Below are 18,403 nucleotides of genomic sequence, written 5' to 3' on the forward strand. Positions count from 1 at the left end.
TATAGTAAACTCACAAACTACGCTGCGGCTGCTGTCACTGCGACAATTTATCCCTAAATACGGTCTTTCAGGCTCCAAGGCAATTATAATTATTAAGCTCCACCAATCAAAGTGGATGTGTCCGATAATTAACACTAGTTTGTGCTTATCCTGCGTAGCTTATATCATAATATGCTGGTCTACTAAGAGTTCGTTTTCTTTGTGAAGACATAAATCCTAGATTTAGAGAAATGTAAATCCTCACATGTTATTTTAAACATCTTATTATAATGTGTTTATACTGTATGTACAAATATAATTTAGATAGATACAAACATTTACTAAAAGACACTGGGTATTCCTAATGGGGGGCTGCCTGAGAGGCCGAGCTCAGGGCATAATTTCAACGAATTATTATATGCCCCACTTTGCCCCAAAAAAGAAATAGCTATGCAAATAATGAATTGAAATTCCCAATAAGGTAAGGGGGATTATTTAAGTGTCTGAGGTTAGCCTACAGATCTACAGTTTCATGGTGTCCTCCTGTGTGTCACCAAAGAGCATCACCTGCCTGGAATAGGTTTGGGAATCCCCTAACCTATGAATGGACCCTCAGACTGGGGCCATGGCAGCAGCAGAGATAATGTGACAGTAATAAGACATGTTAATATATTATACGAAATTGGTAATACATTGGGATTTGTAAGTGACTGGCAACATGTGCATCCTAAAATAAAGGTGGACAGGGTCATTACTACCTTTTGAGCCCCCTTGAGTTCAGCTCAACAAAAGCTCTGACACAAAACACGTAGAAACATAATCCTGACAATGTTCCAGGGGGATTTTCTAGCTTTGGGCCTCCTGAATCATTCAAAATGAAGGGAACGGTTTTGTTTACATTTTCTGCAACATTTTTGTATTGCATAACTGTGTCAGGTTTTCCTATTTTGGACACATCTCTTAATTATTCACCTTTTCTTCAACAAACATTTCTATCTGTCTTCTTATTCAGTTTGCAAATCTCACAACTCATAATTACTGTGAAAACAAGATAATTGAATTAGCACAGGGTTTACAGACAACATTTCCGGCTTATGTATAATGATGCTTTTCCTGTTGGAGATAGCTGATTTATGAGATTGGGCTAGTACAATTCAACCTCTAGCGTTTGAACTAAAATAGTATGTCTGTGTGTCTTTGTGAAGATGGGAATACTCAGAAAAAGTAGTATACAAATACCTCAAAATTGTACAGTAGTTAAGTAAATGTAGATTACTTTGTTCCTGTTCACCATGTGGTTTGAAGCTTATTTTTTGTGTTGGTATTTCAATACTTTTTTCATTTCTCAAAGCTCAGCTGTTTTCTATGTATTAGTACATTGTATGGGGATTTTGGGCCAAGACTGGCTATGTAATATGACTGTGTCAATATGTTTTTATTGTCTTTATTGCACAAGGACCATGCATAAAAATACAATCATCTCTAAAGGAGAAAAGAAGATATATGCCAGATTTGAGCTCATAGCTAATTTCTATCTAGTTTTCGGCAGGTTCACATATATCCATCAACATTGCTCTCTATCACACAAAACATATAGAACAGATCAAAGAACAGATAACATATAGAAAAGTACAAATATAATATTTTTAATTAATGTAATCAAAACAATCAAATTAAAATCAATTTACTGTCAAGACTGGTTGCTCAATATCAATTGTTTTGTATCATAGGATAAATAGTGAAAGTCTGCACGTTTTAATCTCAGTTTGAAGCATATGTTAATGCTTGAAGGCCGTGAAAGCATTATACATCTATTACATATATACATCCATGCGTGAAAGCCATGTCAATTGACGACCGGTTTTCAACTGCTTTCTGGTCTGCAGAAATGTCGTGAAGCAATATCTCCTCTGTCCACTTGGAGGCAGACGCGTGTGCAGACTGCAGCTCTACCATTGCGGCACCACCGAAGGAGAAGCTCAGTTGCTGCGTGACTGAAACGATGGCGTCCGCCTTGAGAGGAAGCTTGGTATCATTGGTCAAGGTGAGCACAAAGATGATGTTTACAATCTTATTTTACATATAAGTCGGTAGGAAAGCGGTGGCAATATTTGAAGTTGTATAAGTTAAACTCAAGAAATACGTTTTCTTTAGCTGTTAAAGAGAGGGTCGGACTGGCTTGTGTCATTCATGATGCTAACCATGAGCCGCCTTCATTTACACTGCGTTTAAAATGTTAATCTTTTCAAAATAAAATTGGTTTTGTGGCTCCACCTGGTTTTGTCAGCTGGTCACCAAGAAAATACATCTCTGGGGCTTGTCAAACAATGAAATCCACATGTTGTTTATAACGGTATCTAGTGAGACAGTGAGCTAAAGAAGCTAACGTCACTTGGCTATCCCAGTTAACCCTGAGATGTAACCTCCATGAACATAGTGTCAGAGGTGGAAGAAGTACTCCGATGTTGTACTTAAGTAAAACTAACAAAGAGCAGGAACACCCTTCTAAAAGTAAAAGTCCTGCATTCAAAATCTTACTTAAGTACAACTACAAAAGTATTGGCATCAAATTATACTCATTATGCAGATTGGCCCATTTCAGAATTATATATATCATGTTTTGATAATAATTATTGATGCATTAATGTGTTTCTCAAAGATAGTAAAGGTGCAGCTAGTTTGAATGACTTTGTATAGTTCAAGGTAGCTTGTGGATTTACTCCAGGTGTAACTAAGGTCTTATTCAAGTGTTGATTCAAATTAATATCATTAATCCAAATCTGCAGATTAACTAGAGGAATGAACAAATGTAGTAGAGTACAAGCACACTATTAAGCTCTATTTACCTCTTCCTATTTTTGTAGTGGGGTAGAAGTACAAAGAAGCAACAAATGGGAATGCTTAAGTCCCTCAAAATGCTACTGTGCAGTGGTGTAAATGTGCTTTTACACCATTGCATAGTGAATCATCAACTGTTTTGAAAAGCACATTGATGACTGTTGACCACATGGTATAATGTAAATTATGCGTGTGGTTTTTAAAATATTTTAGTCATCTCCATTTTTCTCACTTACCAAATTCAGTGTCAGTGGGAGTCATATGATGTTTGTCACCTAGATTATCAGTTCTCATTTAAACATGACAGCTGATGTAAAGTGTTTATTTGATGTATTCCCTTTTAGCTCTCATTTAACCCAGAGGTCAACGGCTGACTGTCATTGAAGATTAGGGATGGGTATCGTTTGAAATGTATCGATTCCGGTTCTTATCGATTCCCCGTTTCGATTCCAAAATTGTAAAAGAAAGAGGTCAAACGTTTTAGATAACAAAAATATCTTTATTCTTTTAAGCTTTAACTGACAGTTTTACAAATAAAAAATATAGATGCAATACCTGTGCTTTATTTGAACTGAGCTATGCCTGTGGCAAGCTATTAACTAGCTTGTCTTTTTTTTTTTTTGTGTAGTAGAGCCTCACTTTAGAGCGTTTACCGCGATCCATCTTTGGTGTTATGAAGTGACTGAGCTCGTGAATTGTCTACGGGAGGGCGGGGGGAACCTCGCTGCGGGGCAACTGTGGACCTCTGTGGCCTGTCAGCGCAACTTACATGATGCCGTTTAAAAAAAAATAAGGGCGGTGCCGGCCGTCAACGGCCCGCCGACGACTGGCCGTTCTGTGATTCTCCAGAACACACAGATGGCCAGTCCGCCCTTACCCTGTATTCCACCGGTGCAGACGGACCCGGTGGAATACAGGGTCTACCGCGTTTAGGAACCGTTAAGCAGAACCAAAATTGTGTATTTTGTATGGGTACCCGGTATTTTCTTATCGGTTCTCATCTGGAACCGAGTTTCGGTTCCCAACCCTATTGAAGATCCTCCAGAAACATGTTTGGAGAGATACAAAAAAAAGTCACACCCATCTCTGCCCGCCTCAATGTTATCTAATCAGATGGGTACACTTGTGGCTAACAGTGTTCGCTGTCATTAAAACCCTTTATCAAATTATAACTATAATTGCAATATCAGTACATATCGGGATCTATATAATTTTCTGGAAAAGCAATAAACTAAAATGTTATAGCTCAAGATTAATCCAAGGGGTCAAGATAGGATTATAGGAAATGAAACGAAAGAAATAAAAACATTCTTGTATTAAAGTAGGGGTCTCAAAAAGTTGATGGTAATCATCAACTTTTTTGAGTTGATGATTACCAACTCAAAAAAGTTGGTAATCATCATTATTACCGGAGATATTAAAGGGACAGCTATTACTTTATGTCTGGGTAATATCATATTGTTTTCATGGTATAGCAGCCTTTTAGTAACTGTGTCTTCTCTCCCCTTCAGGGTCTGAGCGGCCCCCAGTGGCAGCTGCTGGCCTCTCGTCCACTGAGTGTGTCTGCTGCTCTCTGCGGCCCCGAGAACCCCCCGGCCCGCGCTGATGCCACCTTTAAGGTCACCATGTTGCCAGGGGATGGAGTGGGACCTGAGCTGATGACGGCTGTCAAGGACGTGTTTAGGGTACAATGAAATGTATTGTATTTGTTACTAACAAGTAGCGGATTGTTTTTGCAAACATCAGAATCAAAATACTTTAATTATGCCAGGGACATTATTATTTTTTTTTGACAGCTGCCATAAAATCAGAATACAAATATTTATATAATTAAAGTAAGAATTTGCGATTTAAAAGGTTGTAAACATAAGTAAGATGTCCAATAAAATAGAATAAACATGTTTATCTGTACATAATAAGCTAAACTAAAAATGTATATATTGTACTACAATTTATATTATGTTTATTTATCTGTCCGTCTGTCCGTCCATTTATCTATTTATTTATTTATTAAGAGCCCGAATTACACAGTTCCTTCCCACTCTGCTCAGTTTAGGCTCATTCTGCCTTTATAAGTTTGATGGAAATGATGTTGAAGTGGATTTTCTTTTCTGACTTGTTCCCAGGCAGGCGATGTCCCGGTGGAGTTTGAGGAGTTTCACCTGAGTGAGGTGCAGAACATGGCCAGTGAGGAGAAGCTGGAGGAGGTTTTAACCTCCATGAAGACCAACAAAGTGGCCATGAAAGGTAGCTATGCTTTTCTGTCTTCTGTCATAGTTCAGCTACAAAATATCAGTTGATTTGAAAGAGAATGAAATCAACCTAACACACATTCTTGCTCCAGGAAAGATCCACACACCCATGGAGTTCAAAGGGGAGCTGGCTTCATATGAGATGAGACTGAGGGTAAAACTACGAATCAAATTAGGCATTTGTGTGTGTTTATGTGTTTCCTTCCTGATTGTATTTGTTTTAAATATCTCTCCCTCCCTCTCCGTTCCCCAGGCGTAAGCTGGACTTGTTTGCTAACGTGGTGCATGTGAACAGCCTGCCGGGCTACAGCACCCGCCACAACAACCTGGACCTGGTCATCATCCGCGAACAGACCGAGGGCGAGTACAGCTCCCTGGAGCACGAGGTAAACAACACTCCTCCTCCCTGCTGTCAGTTCAGGAAAGACAGTGGTTTCAATGAAAAATACGTTATACGTTACGTCATAAGTTGTTTTTTTTGTCTTTGGTGAGGGAGTTTTCCCTTGAGCACAGCTCAAGCATTAAATAAGTATAACAACAGATATGACTCTCTGTCAGAGGTGCAGAAATGGCAGTATCTTTGATTCAAGTTATTCTCACTCATAGGTAGGGTTGGGTATCGTTTGAATTTCCACGATTCTGATTCCGATTAAACTTTTCGATTCCGGTTCTTAAAGGTTCTCAATTCCGATTCTTTGAGGGGCAGGGTAAACAAATGATACATGCTTCTTCCACCAACAAAATTACATTTATTCGAGAAACTTTTACACAGGTTAGTTTACAGTAATATTCACATTAATCAGTCTGTTTATATTCACTGCTATTACATTACATGTTACATGTTACGCTTTTATCCAAAGCGACTTACATACTCAATACTGTGGGCAATCCCCACAGGAGCAATTTGGGGTGAAGTGTCTTGCCCAGGGACACAACAACATGCTGACTGCAGTGGGGTTTGAACCTGTGACCCCCTGGTCCGAACACCAACGCACATTCCACTGCACCACACGCCTCCCTATGTAACTGTAACCTGAGAACCACTGAAGCTACAACAGTGCAACAGTCCAACTTTTAAAGAACAGTTCTTGTTGAGAAAAACAAGCATATCTGCCTTCTCAGGCATACCTGGAAGAAATGTTTGAACATTTTAAAGTAAAATGCTTCAATCTGGTGCACTTTAAGCAGAATTACTAGAGACTAGTACAACTCTAAACACCCATATGAAAAAGATCGGTTTACATTTTAATAATTAAATAAGTATGTAAACATAACCAATAACCCACCATAGCCAATAACAAATACATGTAACGTATTTTATTTTTGTTGTTCATTCATATCTTATTTTACTATTTTATTTATGCATATTTTTGTATCTCTCCAGTTTAAAACGATATGTCTGGTTACTGTCCTATAGTATACATTGGAATGATTTCAAACCTGTTTTATCCCAATAATTATAAAGGAGTGCCTTGGAAATATGTGTTTACATAAATTGTGATCAAAACGTTTGAGACCCACTGAGATAACTTAGACTAAAGTGAACTATCTAAACACTCAGAGTCCTTTACCTCACTGAGCTGTAGTCATCAGCCTCAGTCTGACTGGAGAGGACTCTCCCTCCACATCATTGTAGAAACATCTTCTTCCGTTAGAGCAGCTAGCACCAGATGCTAATAACAACAGCGCTGGTACCGGTGCGCCCTCCCTTTCTCCCTCGCTCGCTCCCACGCTCACTCGCACTTTGGCTGTGAGCTGCGGGCGCCAGATAAGCCAACATCCCCCATTTTCATCACTTACAGCGCCCATCGTACAGGGCAAATGAAAAGTGTAACCGGGATGAAAAGGGTGTTACATTTACTTAATTATGAATGTTGTTACATCAAGGCCGAAAAAAACATTTTTTTTTTTTCCCAGAGCTGTCAGCGCAGCGCCTCCACAGATCTGGCGCCCTAGGCGAACATGGTTACGCTGTAGGAAGTGTAGGTACAACGCTACATTTCCCGCCCCGCCGCAGTCATACAGTAGGCTACGGAGAGCGGCGAGAAACATTTCCTCAGGCATCGAAAAGCGGAACCGAAATTCACATTTCTAAATGATGCCGTTGGAATCGAAATGTTGGAACCGGTTCCGGTTCTCGGTACCCAACCCTACTCATAGGGGGGGCATAGTGTTAATGTCATTTTAGATAATGACTTTTTATCTGTCCTACAGACTCAGTTTCAAGAGTTTGTTAGTAGTGTGACCACTCACACCTTGTTTTCCCTGTCCACTTAATGGACCTTATGTCACGATCTTGATGTTTTGTCACGTTTTTAGTTTTGTATGTCTTGTTATGGGTGTTGTTTTGTGGTTCTGTTCTCCCTGGCTGCAGTCGAATAGTCCATTTAGCTTAGGAACCTTCCTAACGGAGTGAAATGACCCGGAAGTCCCTCAGTGGCAGCCATGATAAGTGCCGTTCGAATTCTCTAGAATGAAAGGAAAGGAGGTTTCAAACTTCCTTTATAACCTCCTTTAGCTTAGGAACCACTGGACCTCCCTTACCGAAAGGAGAGGAGAAAATGCTGCCCCACATTGCCTTGCAGCCGCAGCATTTGACGTCACTCAACAGTCACGGAAACAATCGATTATGACGGAGAAATGATATCATGAAAGATACGGTGCTTATTAAGCATTTTAAAACGTATGTGGTAAGTTGCCAAAGTGCTTTGTTTTGAACGTTCATCAGTATTATAATCAAAAAGAGAAATATGAACGTTATCAAATAAAGTCAACATCTCACAGTCTTTACTGAGCTGTGTGGAGTTTGTTCAACTTTTAAAAGATGTTTGAATGGTGATATACACAGTGATAGATGTTAAGGACTAACGTTTATAATAAATACATTTTGATTTTAAGATATTTTCATAGTTCATACAATCATACTGGGATCATTTGTATTAATGTGGACCGGAGGGAGAGGGTGACGAGCATAAGTTTCACTTTCCTTTTTTATTTCAATTCCAACTTTGGTCATGAAGAATATGTTTCTCTGTTGTCCCCGTTCATAAAGCATAAAGCAACAGCATCAGAGCACGGTGCAGAGTCTCTAGATGAGTCCCTCGTTCTTATTAAACATCCATGTTGTAGTCCGCTGTATAGAAAACTGTAGTTTCCATAGTTTCCCCACAGCAGCAGACGCACATTCATGACGTCCGCTGGTGCATCATAAACACGTCAGATAGTGAAAGTGCAGTCGGATTCTCTAAAGTACCGCAGTCTCTTCTCCTAAGTCCTTTTGAATTCTCCTATCCACTATCCCTTAACCCCGTGACGTTTCACTCAGAGGTCAAGGAATAGGAGATAGGGTTAGAACTTAGGAGCTGATTTTTAAACTATCCGAACGCAACCCCTGTCTCTTGTCTGCCTTCCTGTGTCTTTCCTCCTGTGTTTGATTGTCTATTGTATTCACCTGTTGCCCTTGTGTTTCTACCTCCCCTGCCCAGGTGTTTCTTGTCCCGTGATTACCCCTCTCTGTATTTAGTCTTGTCTTTTCTCGTCGGTTCATTGTTTGTTTCTCCTGTCTCCCTCCATGTTGGTCACGGTCAGTGTTGTGTGTTTTTTGCTACCTTGTACTATCTATGTTTTTGATTCATGCCAAGTTTTTGTTTTTCAGCTTTTAAATAAAGCTCGCTTTTGTTTATAGAACTTTTCCCTTTTTGTAGTCTGCATTTGGGTCCTACCTTTTTCCGCAATCATTACAGAGATCTTAACACCTTAAGCCTAAAGAAACTATCTGCAGTAAAACATTTGGAAAAACAAACCATTACATGTTGTACATTAAGATCAAAATGAATCTGTTGTGCAAATGAAAAGAGATGGACAAGTGAAAAATGCATGTAAAAGGGGCGTTCACACCGCAGTACTTTTCCACTTTAGTTCCGAAATGTCGTGTTCACACCAAAATGAGCCGGAACTAAAATTAGTTAATGAGAACCTTTTTTACCCCCTTTTCCGTCCTTGCTAGAGTTCTGGGTTGCGTTCCGATTATCCAAAAATCAGCTCCTAAGTTCTAACCCTATCTCCTATTCCTTGACCTCTGAGTGAAACGTCACGGGGTTAAGGGATAGTGGATAGGAGAATTCAAAAGGATTTAGGAGAAGAGACTGCGGTGCTTTAGAGAATCCGAATGCACTTTCACTATCCGACGTGTTTATGATGCGCCAGCGAACGTCATGAATGTGCGTCTGCTGCTGTGGGGAAACTATGGAAACTACAGTTTTCTATACAGCGGACTACAACATGGATGTTCAATAAGAACCACGGACTACTGTAAACTCATCTAGAGACTCTGCACCGTGCTCTGATGCTGTTGCTTTATGCTTTATGAACGTGGACAACAGAGAAACATATTCTTCATGACCAAAGTTGGAATTGAAATAAAAAAGGAAAGTGAAACTTATGCTCGTCACCCTCTCCCTCCGGTCCACATTAATACAAATGATCCCAATACGTATGATTGTATGAACTATGAAAATATCTTAAAATCAATACAAATGTATTTATTATAAACGTTAGTCCTTAACATCTATCACTGTGTACATCACCATTCAAACATCTTTTTAAAAGTTGAACAAACTCCACACAGCTCAGTAAAGACTGTGAGATGTTGACTTTATTTGATCATTACAGTAAAAACTAACGTTCATATTTCTCTTTTTGATTATAATACTGATGAAAGTTCAGAAAAAAGCACTTTGGCAACTTACCACATACGTTTTAAAATGCTTAATAAGCACCGTAACTTTCATGATATAATTTCTCGGTCATAATCGGTTGTTTCCGTGAACGGCCGACTGTTGAGTGACGTCAAATGCTGCGGCTGCAATGCATTGTGGGGCAGCATTTTCTCCTCTTCTTTCGGTTAGGGAGGTCCAGTGGTTCCTAAGCTAAAGGAGGTTATAAAGGAAGTTTGAAACCTCCTTTCCTTTCATTTGGAGAATTGGAACGGCACTTATCATGGCTGCCACTGAGGGACTTCCGGGTCATTTCACTTGGTTAGGAAGGTTCCTAAGCTAAATGGACTATTGGAATGGGCCCCAGGTACTTTTGTGGGAGAAAAAGGTTCCTATGTCTGATTGGCTGGGTGGATTGCAAACCACGCCCCGTAAAACTCCCAAAACGTTTTGTGAAGCTGCCATTTTATTATCCTAGCATTAGCATTATTAGCATTAGCCCAGCGCAGAAACGCAGAGAGACAAAAGAAAACATGGGAGCGGTGGAGATGAGGAGGTGTCAGGTGCTGCCAGTCCCTAACTCCGGGGACTTTGTGCGGCAGTATACGCCGTGAAGTTGTTTGCGGCCTGCCAGTAAACCCAAAGCAGAAGAAGTGACGTCAGTGGCTTTATTTGCCTAATCCTCCCCCAGGGACTTATTCCGGTGTGAACGCGATCTGTACTAAGTTCATCAGAGCTAAAGAGTTCTCATGAACTAAGTACTGATGAACCTTTGTGGGAAAAGTACTGCGGTGTGAAAACGCCTAATGTATTTTCTTTATTTGGTCCTGTTGTTGTGTCAATGCTTGAATAAGAATGGCTGTTTTAAAATGTGGGTACCCTCTCCTTGCTTTGCAGAGTGTGCCGGGTGTGATCGAATGCTTGAAGATCATCACCAGAGTGAAGTCTCGGCGCATTGCCAAGTTCGCCTTCGATTACGCCACCAAGAAGGGACGTAGCAAGGTCACCGCTGTTCACAAGGCCAACATCATGTAAGGGTTCAGCACAGCTCCCTGTTTGCTTCAGAAAAACAATCATATTCCTTTATTTGTTCCTAAAATCTAATTGATTTGTCCTCATGTCTTATTACAGGAAACTAGCTGATGGCCTGTTTCTGCAGTGCTGTGCTGAGATTGCAGAGCTGTACCCCAAAATCAAATTTGAGACCATAATCATTGATAACTGTTGCATGCAGGTACATACAGCCTCTCAATTAATTCCTCCAACTTAATCTTTAAATAATTGGCTTGTTTAAGTGTCCCTTTTCAATTTCTTGTTTAAACTTCTCATCGTCTCTTACCGTACTGCAGCTGGTGCAGAACCCGTACCAGTTTGACGTGCTGGTGATGCCCAACCTGTATGGGAACATCATTGATAACCTGGCAGCGGGGCTGGTTGGTGGAGCGGGAGTTGTTCCTGGAGAAAGCTACAGTGGAGAGTATGCTGTGTTTGAGACCGTAAGTTTAAAAATTCATATTGTTTTTTTAATGTGATTCATACGTTAAATGAGAATGCATGGCAGTAAATGGTATTGTTGTAGTTAGACATAGTCTAACTATTGGTTCAACTCAACCTTTCTGTTTCACTTGGTGATGGAGACGTCTTGTGTCTGTCTGTTTTCTTTCAGGGTGCGCGCCACCCCTTTGCACAGGCTGTAGGAAGGAACATTGCTAACCCCACAGCCATGCTGCTCAGTGCTGCTAACATGCTCAGGCACCTCAAGTGAGTCAAATGTTTATGTTGTGTTTTCAGAAGCACAACACATTTCACACCACACCTCCTAATCCTCGGTCCTGGTCCACATTCAAGCCTTAAGCTGCCTTCTCATGATACACAACTGGCTTAAACCGCTAGTTTAATTTCTGTAGTTTCCTCCCTTGTTAGCTTGTGCTCCTACATACAGCTGTCATCTTATTGGCTGCGCGTCAAAGGTCAGCGACAAACAAGGTCAAAGTTGAAATCATTTAAACTCACCGACAATCTGAGCCGTATGTGAGGCAGAGGGTAGCGCTTCCGCCTAATCAGGTCAGGTTGCACTGCTCTCTAGAAGCTTGAGAAAAACCAGCAAGCAAAAGTTAGCTAGATTAATTATCCAGCTAACTAAATCCCAGCACCTTCCTTTAGGCCTGCGTTTTTTCACATTACCAAAGCATTCTATGCCAACTTTTTTAATTATTTAAGTTTAGTATTGCAGACTTTTTATTGTGATGTTACTGAACTATGAGTTTTTAGTGGTGATGAGAAGCGGTACAAATGCCATCCAATAATTGAATGCATAAATAATTGGACAGGCTTCTTAAAAGTAACAACAGCAACACTTTTAATGCTGTCAGGATTAAAAGATGGTGTCAACAAATATTACTCAAATGATTCCTAAATGAATGGCTTACCCTAGGTGTGACTCTAGGTCTGAATGTTGACATGTGTACAAGAACATCAACAAACCTCCCTCTTTGTCCCTGTTTTTTTTAATGCAGCCTGGAATATCACTCCAATATGGTGTCAGATGCTGTCAAGAGGGTCATCAAGCAGGGCAAGGTAAGTTAGTGTGCGTGCTTGTGAGTGAGAGAGAGAGACACACCTGCTATGACAAAACTAACACTATTAACGGAATGAGAGAGCAAATTAAAAGATGTCCTTCTTCTTCAGAAATGTGAAGATAACAACCTTGTTTACCCTCAGAATGTGTTTCTTAAAGATGATGTTGCTTATCAGTTTGTGGGTCAATAACTGTCATTTCTGTTATTAAAAAGCTGCTTAGGAAAATAAACAATGAAATATAATTATTAGAATAATTCGGTCCTTAAAATTGTAAAATGCACTAAAAGCCGAATCTAGATTTATTTTCTGTCTCCATTCATTCTACTGAGCCGAGAGTGGGAGCTCGGGGGCGGGGCTTAAGGGGTGCATGCTCTGTGAGCGCACATACGGGTTATTCTGCTCTGACAGCCAGGCATGATGGGTAATCTCTCTGACGTTTCGCTCTCTCAAAAGTTGGGCCATTTTGTCTTCATGCGCCAATGAGCAGCTCTCATAGGAACGAAGGAGACCCCGCCTCCGACGCTGTATCCAGTTCTTATTATACATCCATGGTGTGGACTGATAGGATGTGCTAGTTCCTAGGCACTGCCAAGTGGTCCTTGAGTTAGAAAATAAAGGACAGAATTTCCCCTCTGGGATTAAAAAAAAAAAAGATCTAAATCCTAAAAAATCTGGCGAATACCAGAAATAACACCAACACTTTAAGTGTAATTTTAGCAGTTCTTGACCCACATATGACTCCATTTAATAACCTGCGAACTATGAGTTAGCATGTTAGAGAGCCTTTGTTAACTGACTTTCAAAATCTATTTATGTCATCTTATTTTAGCTCTTTTCTGATGCACTGAATTACCAACAACTCATCTCTCCCAGGCAACTGCCTGTTGCTCTTGCTCCTCAGTGACTCTAACCTGTAACATCCGTAAACCTTAGTCTCTCCGATTTATCGCTTGGTCAATCGGCTCTAAATCGCATTTCAGCAATAACTTCACTTCATCGTTCTTCTCAAAAAGTTTGTAAAAGCAGTTATTTGAATGGGGTTAGCATTATATTTGAGGAAACATTGTGATTGTGAGAAATTGTTTGTCGTTTGAAGGCAGAATTTGCCTGCACGTTGTCTGAAGTGCCCTTCCTCTCCCTCTTCCCTATCCTTTAATTCCCTCTCCTTCTACCCCACTACCCTGTGTCTGTCCGTCTTTTTGTGCGCACTTGCACGTCCCAGGTCCGGACCCGAGACCTTGGCGGTTACGCCACCACTAGCGACTTTGTGCGTGTTGTTACGGAAAACCTGCGTCACCGACCTGTTCGATAAGATGTATCGTCACACTGCTTCCCTAAATCTGGACATTGTTCTTAACATGAAGTAGACGCATGTAAAGACTCACCTCCCCTCTGACATGACATAGTGTCTCTCAGTTTTTGACAAAAACCAGGAGCATCATACTGTACGAGGATTAAACTGTGTTTGCAACTCATGAGGCTTCCTCTCATGGATTTGGATCATTATATCTATATAATTATGTTCATGTTTACATTCTTCTGAGTTGTTTTGTCCTTGTGCTTGTTGCGTCAGCCATTTCAGCCTACCTCTCCACTATCATACATTGATAGAAACGGTCAACCCGGCTGCCTTTATCTACAGATTATATCGACTAATCTTTATTTTCGTCACACTTCACCACCGAATTACCTTAGTTTTATCACATTTTCTCCTAATATCCGCTGTGACCTGATATACAGAATGATAACCGTACTGCATCATGACCCACTTATACTGTAACATTTCTGACCCACAAATGTCTTCGTGTTTTCAATAAAACTCTGTTCTAACATTGCATTGCTGTAAACTAACATCTACATTTTGGTTTAGTAAGTTACTGTTAGGCCAGGCCAAACCCGTCATGTGTTTTACCTTAAGATTAATAATACAATTGCTATGTTAACATCAATTAAACAAAAAAGACAGTACTTTCAGGTACTACTTCATTGACTGTCAACAAACGTTTAGGTATTGTTAAAAAATTAGAGGTATTGTTATAATTGTACAGCTTAATAGCTAAAGAAAACCTCTGTGTGACGGCCACAGTGCCCGTAAAGCCAGTCCTGAATTCAAAATCAAATATAAAACAAAATATACTGAAGATTATTTGCTTAATTTAATTTTTTTGTTCTCAGTTTTATTTAAACATTATCTCCAAGGTCTCATAATAAACAAGTTTTGTATCAGATGGTTGATGCCAGTCAAGCTGTAAGACATTTAAACGCTGCTCTACCTCACCAGCGGTCCATGTTTTTGTCAAAATGTGCCAAGATTTCAAAACAATAAAAGATAACGTATTACTCACTGCACTCTTTACTTGAATTTGGGTGCACTCAAATGTTTCTACTTTTTGAATAATGTATACTACCACTAGTGTTAACAGCGTCGTCTTGTCCTTTTTTATTTTTGGTCTATTAAAATAAGTGTCCATGTTGTTTAATAATCCTTTAAGGAGATGTCATGCCTGCATATTAAAGCTTGTTAAAAGTGTGATTAAATAAAAAACACTTTTGGACCTTTAATGACATAACTGGTTGAATACTAATTAATAAGAATGGTTGCATGTTGGACCATGGACAACTGTTTCTGAACATTAATACTTCATCTGATTTAAAGATGTAATTTAAGTGACTGATATATGTAGATTCTTAGCCTCAATTAATGCTGCTAATGATAAAAATATGAGAAAATAATTAATCTCATGGGCGATACTGCTGATTTCTAAAAGCAGTCCTCTTGGGTGCCGTTTTTAAAGGCTCTCTAACAGGCAGGCGGTGATGCTGTATGTGGACATGTGTTTCTGCAGCTGTGCATATAGTAACAAAGTGTCTTTATGTTTGCAACAGGTGCGCACCGGGGACCTGGGGGGCTACGCCTCGAGCGACGAGTTCACCAGGGCTGTCATTGCTAACATGGCAGTGTAAAGCGCTGTGTTGGCAAATCTGTCAGCTGCTGAGACGCACACACGGCTTTTTATTTACATCCTGTTAAACTCCTCTTTTGGCTGATCTACGCACACAGTTTTTTCCAGGAACAGTTAACCCACATGTTCCATATTAAATACCGTGAAATGCAGGTGAAATGTGCAGCTATAACATCAAGAATCTGTATTTTGCGTGTAGCATATTAACCATGACATCTAATGCAAAATGTGGGATGAACTTTTTTTCTTTTACGCGCACAAATCATGTTCCTTATCCTTAATATACTGTTCTCTAGCAAGATGCTCTACTATTTTTCTTAATGGTTTTATGTCGGGACATTAACCAGTGGTCAACACATGGTGTACATTATTTATTTACTTCAGGTTTTAGCTCTATTGCTTCTTCATTTATGATGAGATATGAATAATAAAAGAGATATAACATCATGTGTGCAACATCTTTGCGTGAATGTCAATAAAAGGCTGATGTAGTTTAAGTTAGTCATGGTGGCTTGTGGCTCACTTAGCACGCAACATGAGGAGCCCATATCCAAGCCATATCTCTGTTTCCAAACATGCACGTCAGGTGGACTGCAGAATTTATAAAAATACTTGCTTTGTGAAGGCTGAAATATGATCCAGAGCTGTGAACAAAGGATTATGTGGAGATTAACCTGAACACAATGTTTGCACAGGGTTTCACTTTGTATATATAGTCTAGAGATGCAACTAATGATTATTCTTCATCATGGTTTGATTAATTAATAATTGGTTTGGATTTAATATTGCTTTTTTTGTCCAACAAGCAATCCAATACCCAAAGGTCTTCAGTTATATATGATAAAAGATTGAGATATTAACATGTACTACGGACTTACAAAATGTCTGTCATGGTAGTAAAACTTCCCCATTAAAATGATCTATTTTGATTGGCTTTTAAGGTAAAGGACCTCTCCTGTATGTAAATCAAGCCCCATTCACTATTGACGAAGTGTATTGAATTTTGATAAAACAATTACAAAAATATAACTGAATACATCTGTAAATGGTACTGTTAGTTACATAATAAAACATGTATTTAATTTCAAAGCTTAAATGTTATACCAAGCTCAATATAAATAACTAAAGCATAAAGATTAATATTAGATGTATCACTTCATTTTAATTATTAAACCAACAATATGTTTTATTAATGCGCTGTTATATTTTCAGTTGTCTGATAACCCTTTTTCTGAGTAACTTGGTCTTTATTTCTGAACCTGATAATTTTTGTTTGCAACAAACTTTATAAAAACCTTCAGCTGTCATCGTTTATTTTTAAATGTCACACATTGTTACTATGGACCACACTCCACTTTTAAAACAGGTCATGTCACTGTCCCTTTCTACTTTATCCATCCACCCAGTAGTACATATACTGTATTAATGAACATCAACATAAACATGTGTCAGATTCCAGAAGTACATTTACTCAAGTACTGTACTTGAGTACAATTTTGAAGTACTTGTACTTTACATGAGTATTTACATTTCATGCTTATTCGTGTATTATGACAATAATGTATTGTTACTTTTACTCAATTAAAGCATCTGAAAACATCTTCCACCACTGTCAGATTCAGAAAACAATAAAGACAATCTTATATTTAAAGGTCCCCTATTATACTGTTTTTCATCAATATATAATAGGCATAATATATAGGTCTCAGATATATACAAATGCAGATCATGCATTGTAGCATCCCATAAAACCCTCTGTTTCAAAAGTGCTGATTCTCTGTCTGTTACTTTAGATGAAAATAAGGAGCCACTCCCCACGCCCCTCTGAGAGATATTTGGTTAAAAATAACACAATGTTGCTCTAGGAGGAGATTCAGGTGATAAGGTGGGGGGGGGGGGTTACCTTGGTTGGTTATTGGCTAATGGTTACACAAGCCTAAAACACATTTCACAGGTTTATCTATAAATGGATCAGGACAAAAAGTGAGCGAATCTTTTTTCCTGACACTTTCAGAATCTCTTTACACAGAGGGACACATATTTATGTATAAAATACATGAAAAAGTGGATTTTGTATAATAGGTGACCTTTAAAGAAACAAAAAAATGTTTTTTTTTATTAGCCCTCTGCAGTGTCAGTGTGTGAGCTCCGGCCCGGCCAGCAGGGGGCGCTGCGGGCTGCGGGATCAGGAGCAGAAGAGACGGGGCTGGCCTGGGAATTTGCTGCTCGCTTCCCATTCTTCCTATGCAGACAGACACACAACATGGCGGACTAGAATAGTCGGCCGACGCGCCCGGATACAGCGGATAAACCGTGGGATTCAACACCCAGGAAGGCCAAGAAAGTAACACTCCGCAGGGACGAGAAGTTAGGTCGAATCGAGGACTTTTTTCGTGGGGCTGCCGTCCTTTCCAGGAGGATTTATCGGATAAACTGAGTGCGAAGTGTTGGCTGTGCGTCCCAGATCGTGCTCTGCTATCACCCAGGTCCCCCCACCCCGCTCACACTCTGGTTCCTGGGGTGTGGAGACAGGGGCCGGGGTTGAAAAAAACGTGGAAGAGAAAGAAAGGATACATTCCTACTTGGCTTTGCTGTTTTTTTTTTAACCCCCTCCTCGGGTTTCCTCTGGGCGCTACAGGAGTTGTGGTGAGTTTTCTTGTTTTGCAAAAAGCCCGAATCACACTTGTTACAATGTAGCTGTAGCAGCATGTTTCCTATAGCTGTAACAATTGTGTCACCCACAAACAAGCACTTTGTCCCCCGAGTTTAGCCTCACAGCAGGATACATTACATGATGCCTGTATCACAGTGGAGATAAACCTGCAGCTTAGGTAATGATTAGGGCTGTGTTTAATACTTGTAAACCTCTTTGTGACGCTTGAACATTTCAGAAGTAGCTTGGAGGCAGGGAGGGATTTTTTTCTTTTTTTTGGGCGAAGGGGGCTCTCAAGAAAAGGGGGCTTGGTGATCAGTGCGACAACATTAGAGAAGAACTCAGAGGTTGTTACTAGGCTTGAGCCAACACGGATGATGTTTGCGCTGGCAGTGGAACAAAGAGGGGGTCCAGGTTTGTCCT

General features: G+C 39.8%; 2 protein-coding genes across 4 annotated transcripts in view; both read left to right on the forward strand.

Moving 5' to 3' along the window:
- The first annotated feature begins 1,892 nt into the window (after positions 1–1,892).
- On the forward strand, positions 1,893–15,774 carry idh3b (isocitrate dehydrogenase (NAD(+)) 3 non-catalytic subunit beta). Of its 2 annotated transcripts, none has more exons than XM_034239609.1 (11): positions 1,893–2,023; positions 4,329–4,502; positions 4,944–5,064; positions 5,162–5,223; positions 5,324–5,455; positions 10,682–10,815; positions 10,916–11,018; positions 11,134–11,280; positions 11,451–11,545; positions 12,301–12,361; positions 15,251–15,774. In XM_034239609.1, exons 1-11 carry the CDS (start codon positions 1,982–1,984, stop codon positions 15,326–15,328), a joined length of 1,149 nt encoding a protein of 382 aa, XP_034095500.1. In that variant the 5' UTR covers positions 1,893–1,981; the 3' UTR covers positions 15,329–15,774. The 2 variants fall into 2 exon arrangements, with proteins under 2 accessions (XP_034095500.1, XP_034095499.1); XM_034239608.1 differs by lacking the exon at positions 15,251–15,774 and adding an exon at positions 13,587–14,709.
- A 1,782-nt stretch (positions 15,775–17,556) lies between these two features.
- ptpra (protein tyrosine phosphatase receptor type A) overlaps positions 17,557–18,403 on the forward strand; it is a 40,014-nt gene continuing 39,167 nt past the window's right edge. For both annotated transcript variants that reach the window (XM_034239582.1, XM_034239583.1), the window contains exon 1: positions 17,557–17,973. The gene's annotated coding sequence lies outside the window, so the exon portion shown is untranslated. The remainder of the gene's footprint in view (positions 17,974–18,403) is intronic.

This window comes from Gymnodraco acuticeps, unplaced genomic scaffold, assembly GCF_902827175.1.
Source record: "Gymnodraco acuticeps unplaced genomic scaffold, fGymAcu1.1, whole genome shotgun sequence".
In the NCBI taxonomy this organism is placed as follows: Eukaryota; Metazoa; Chordata; class Actinopteri; order Perciformes; family Bathydraconidae; genus Gymnodraco; species Gymnodraco acuticeps.

Excerpts from the sequence above, each read along its gene's own strand:
- idh3b (XM_034239608.1), top strand. The coding sequence starts at position 1,982 with ATGGCGTCCGCCTTGAGAGGAAGCTTGGTATCATTGGTCAAG. Across the intron at positions 5,456-10,681 it reads ACAGCTCCCTGGAGCACGAG|AGTGTGCCGGGTGTGATCGA; the intron begins GTAAACAACACT and ends CTTGCTTTGCAG. Across the intron at positions 10,816-10,915 it reads GTTCACAAGGCCAACATCAT|GAAACTAGCTGATGGCCTGT; the intron begins GTAAGGGTTCAG and ends GTCTTATTACAG.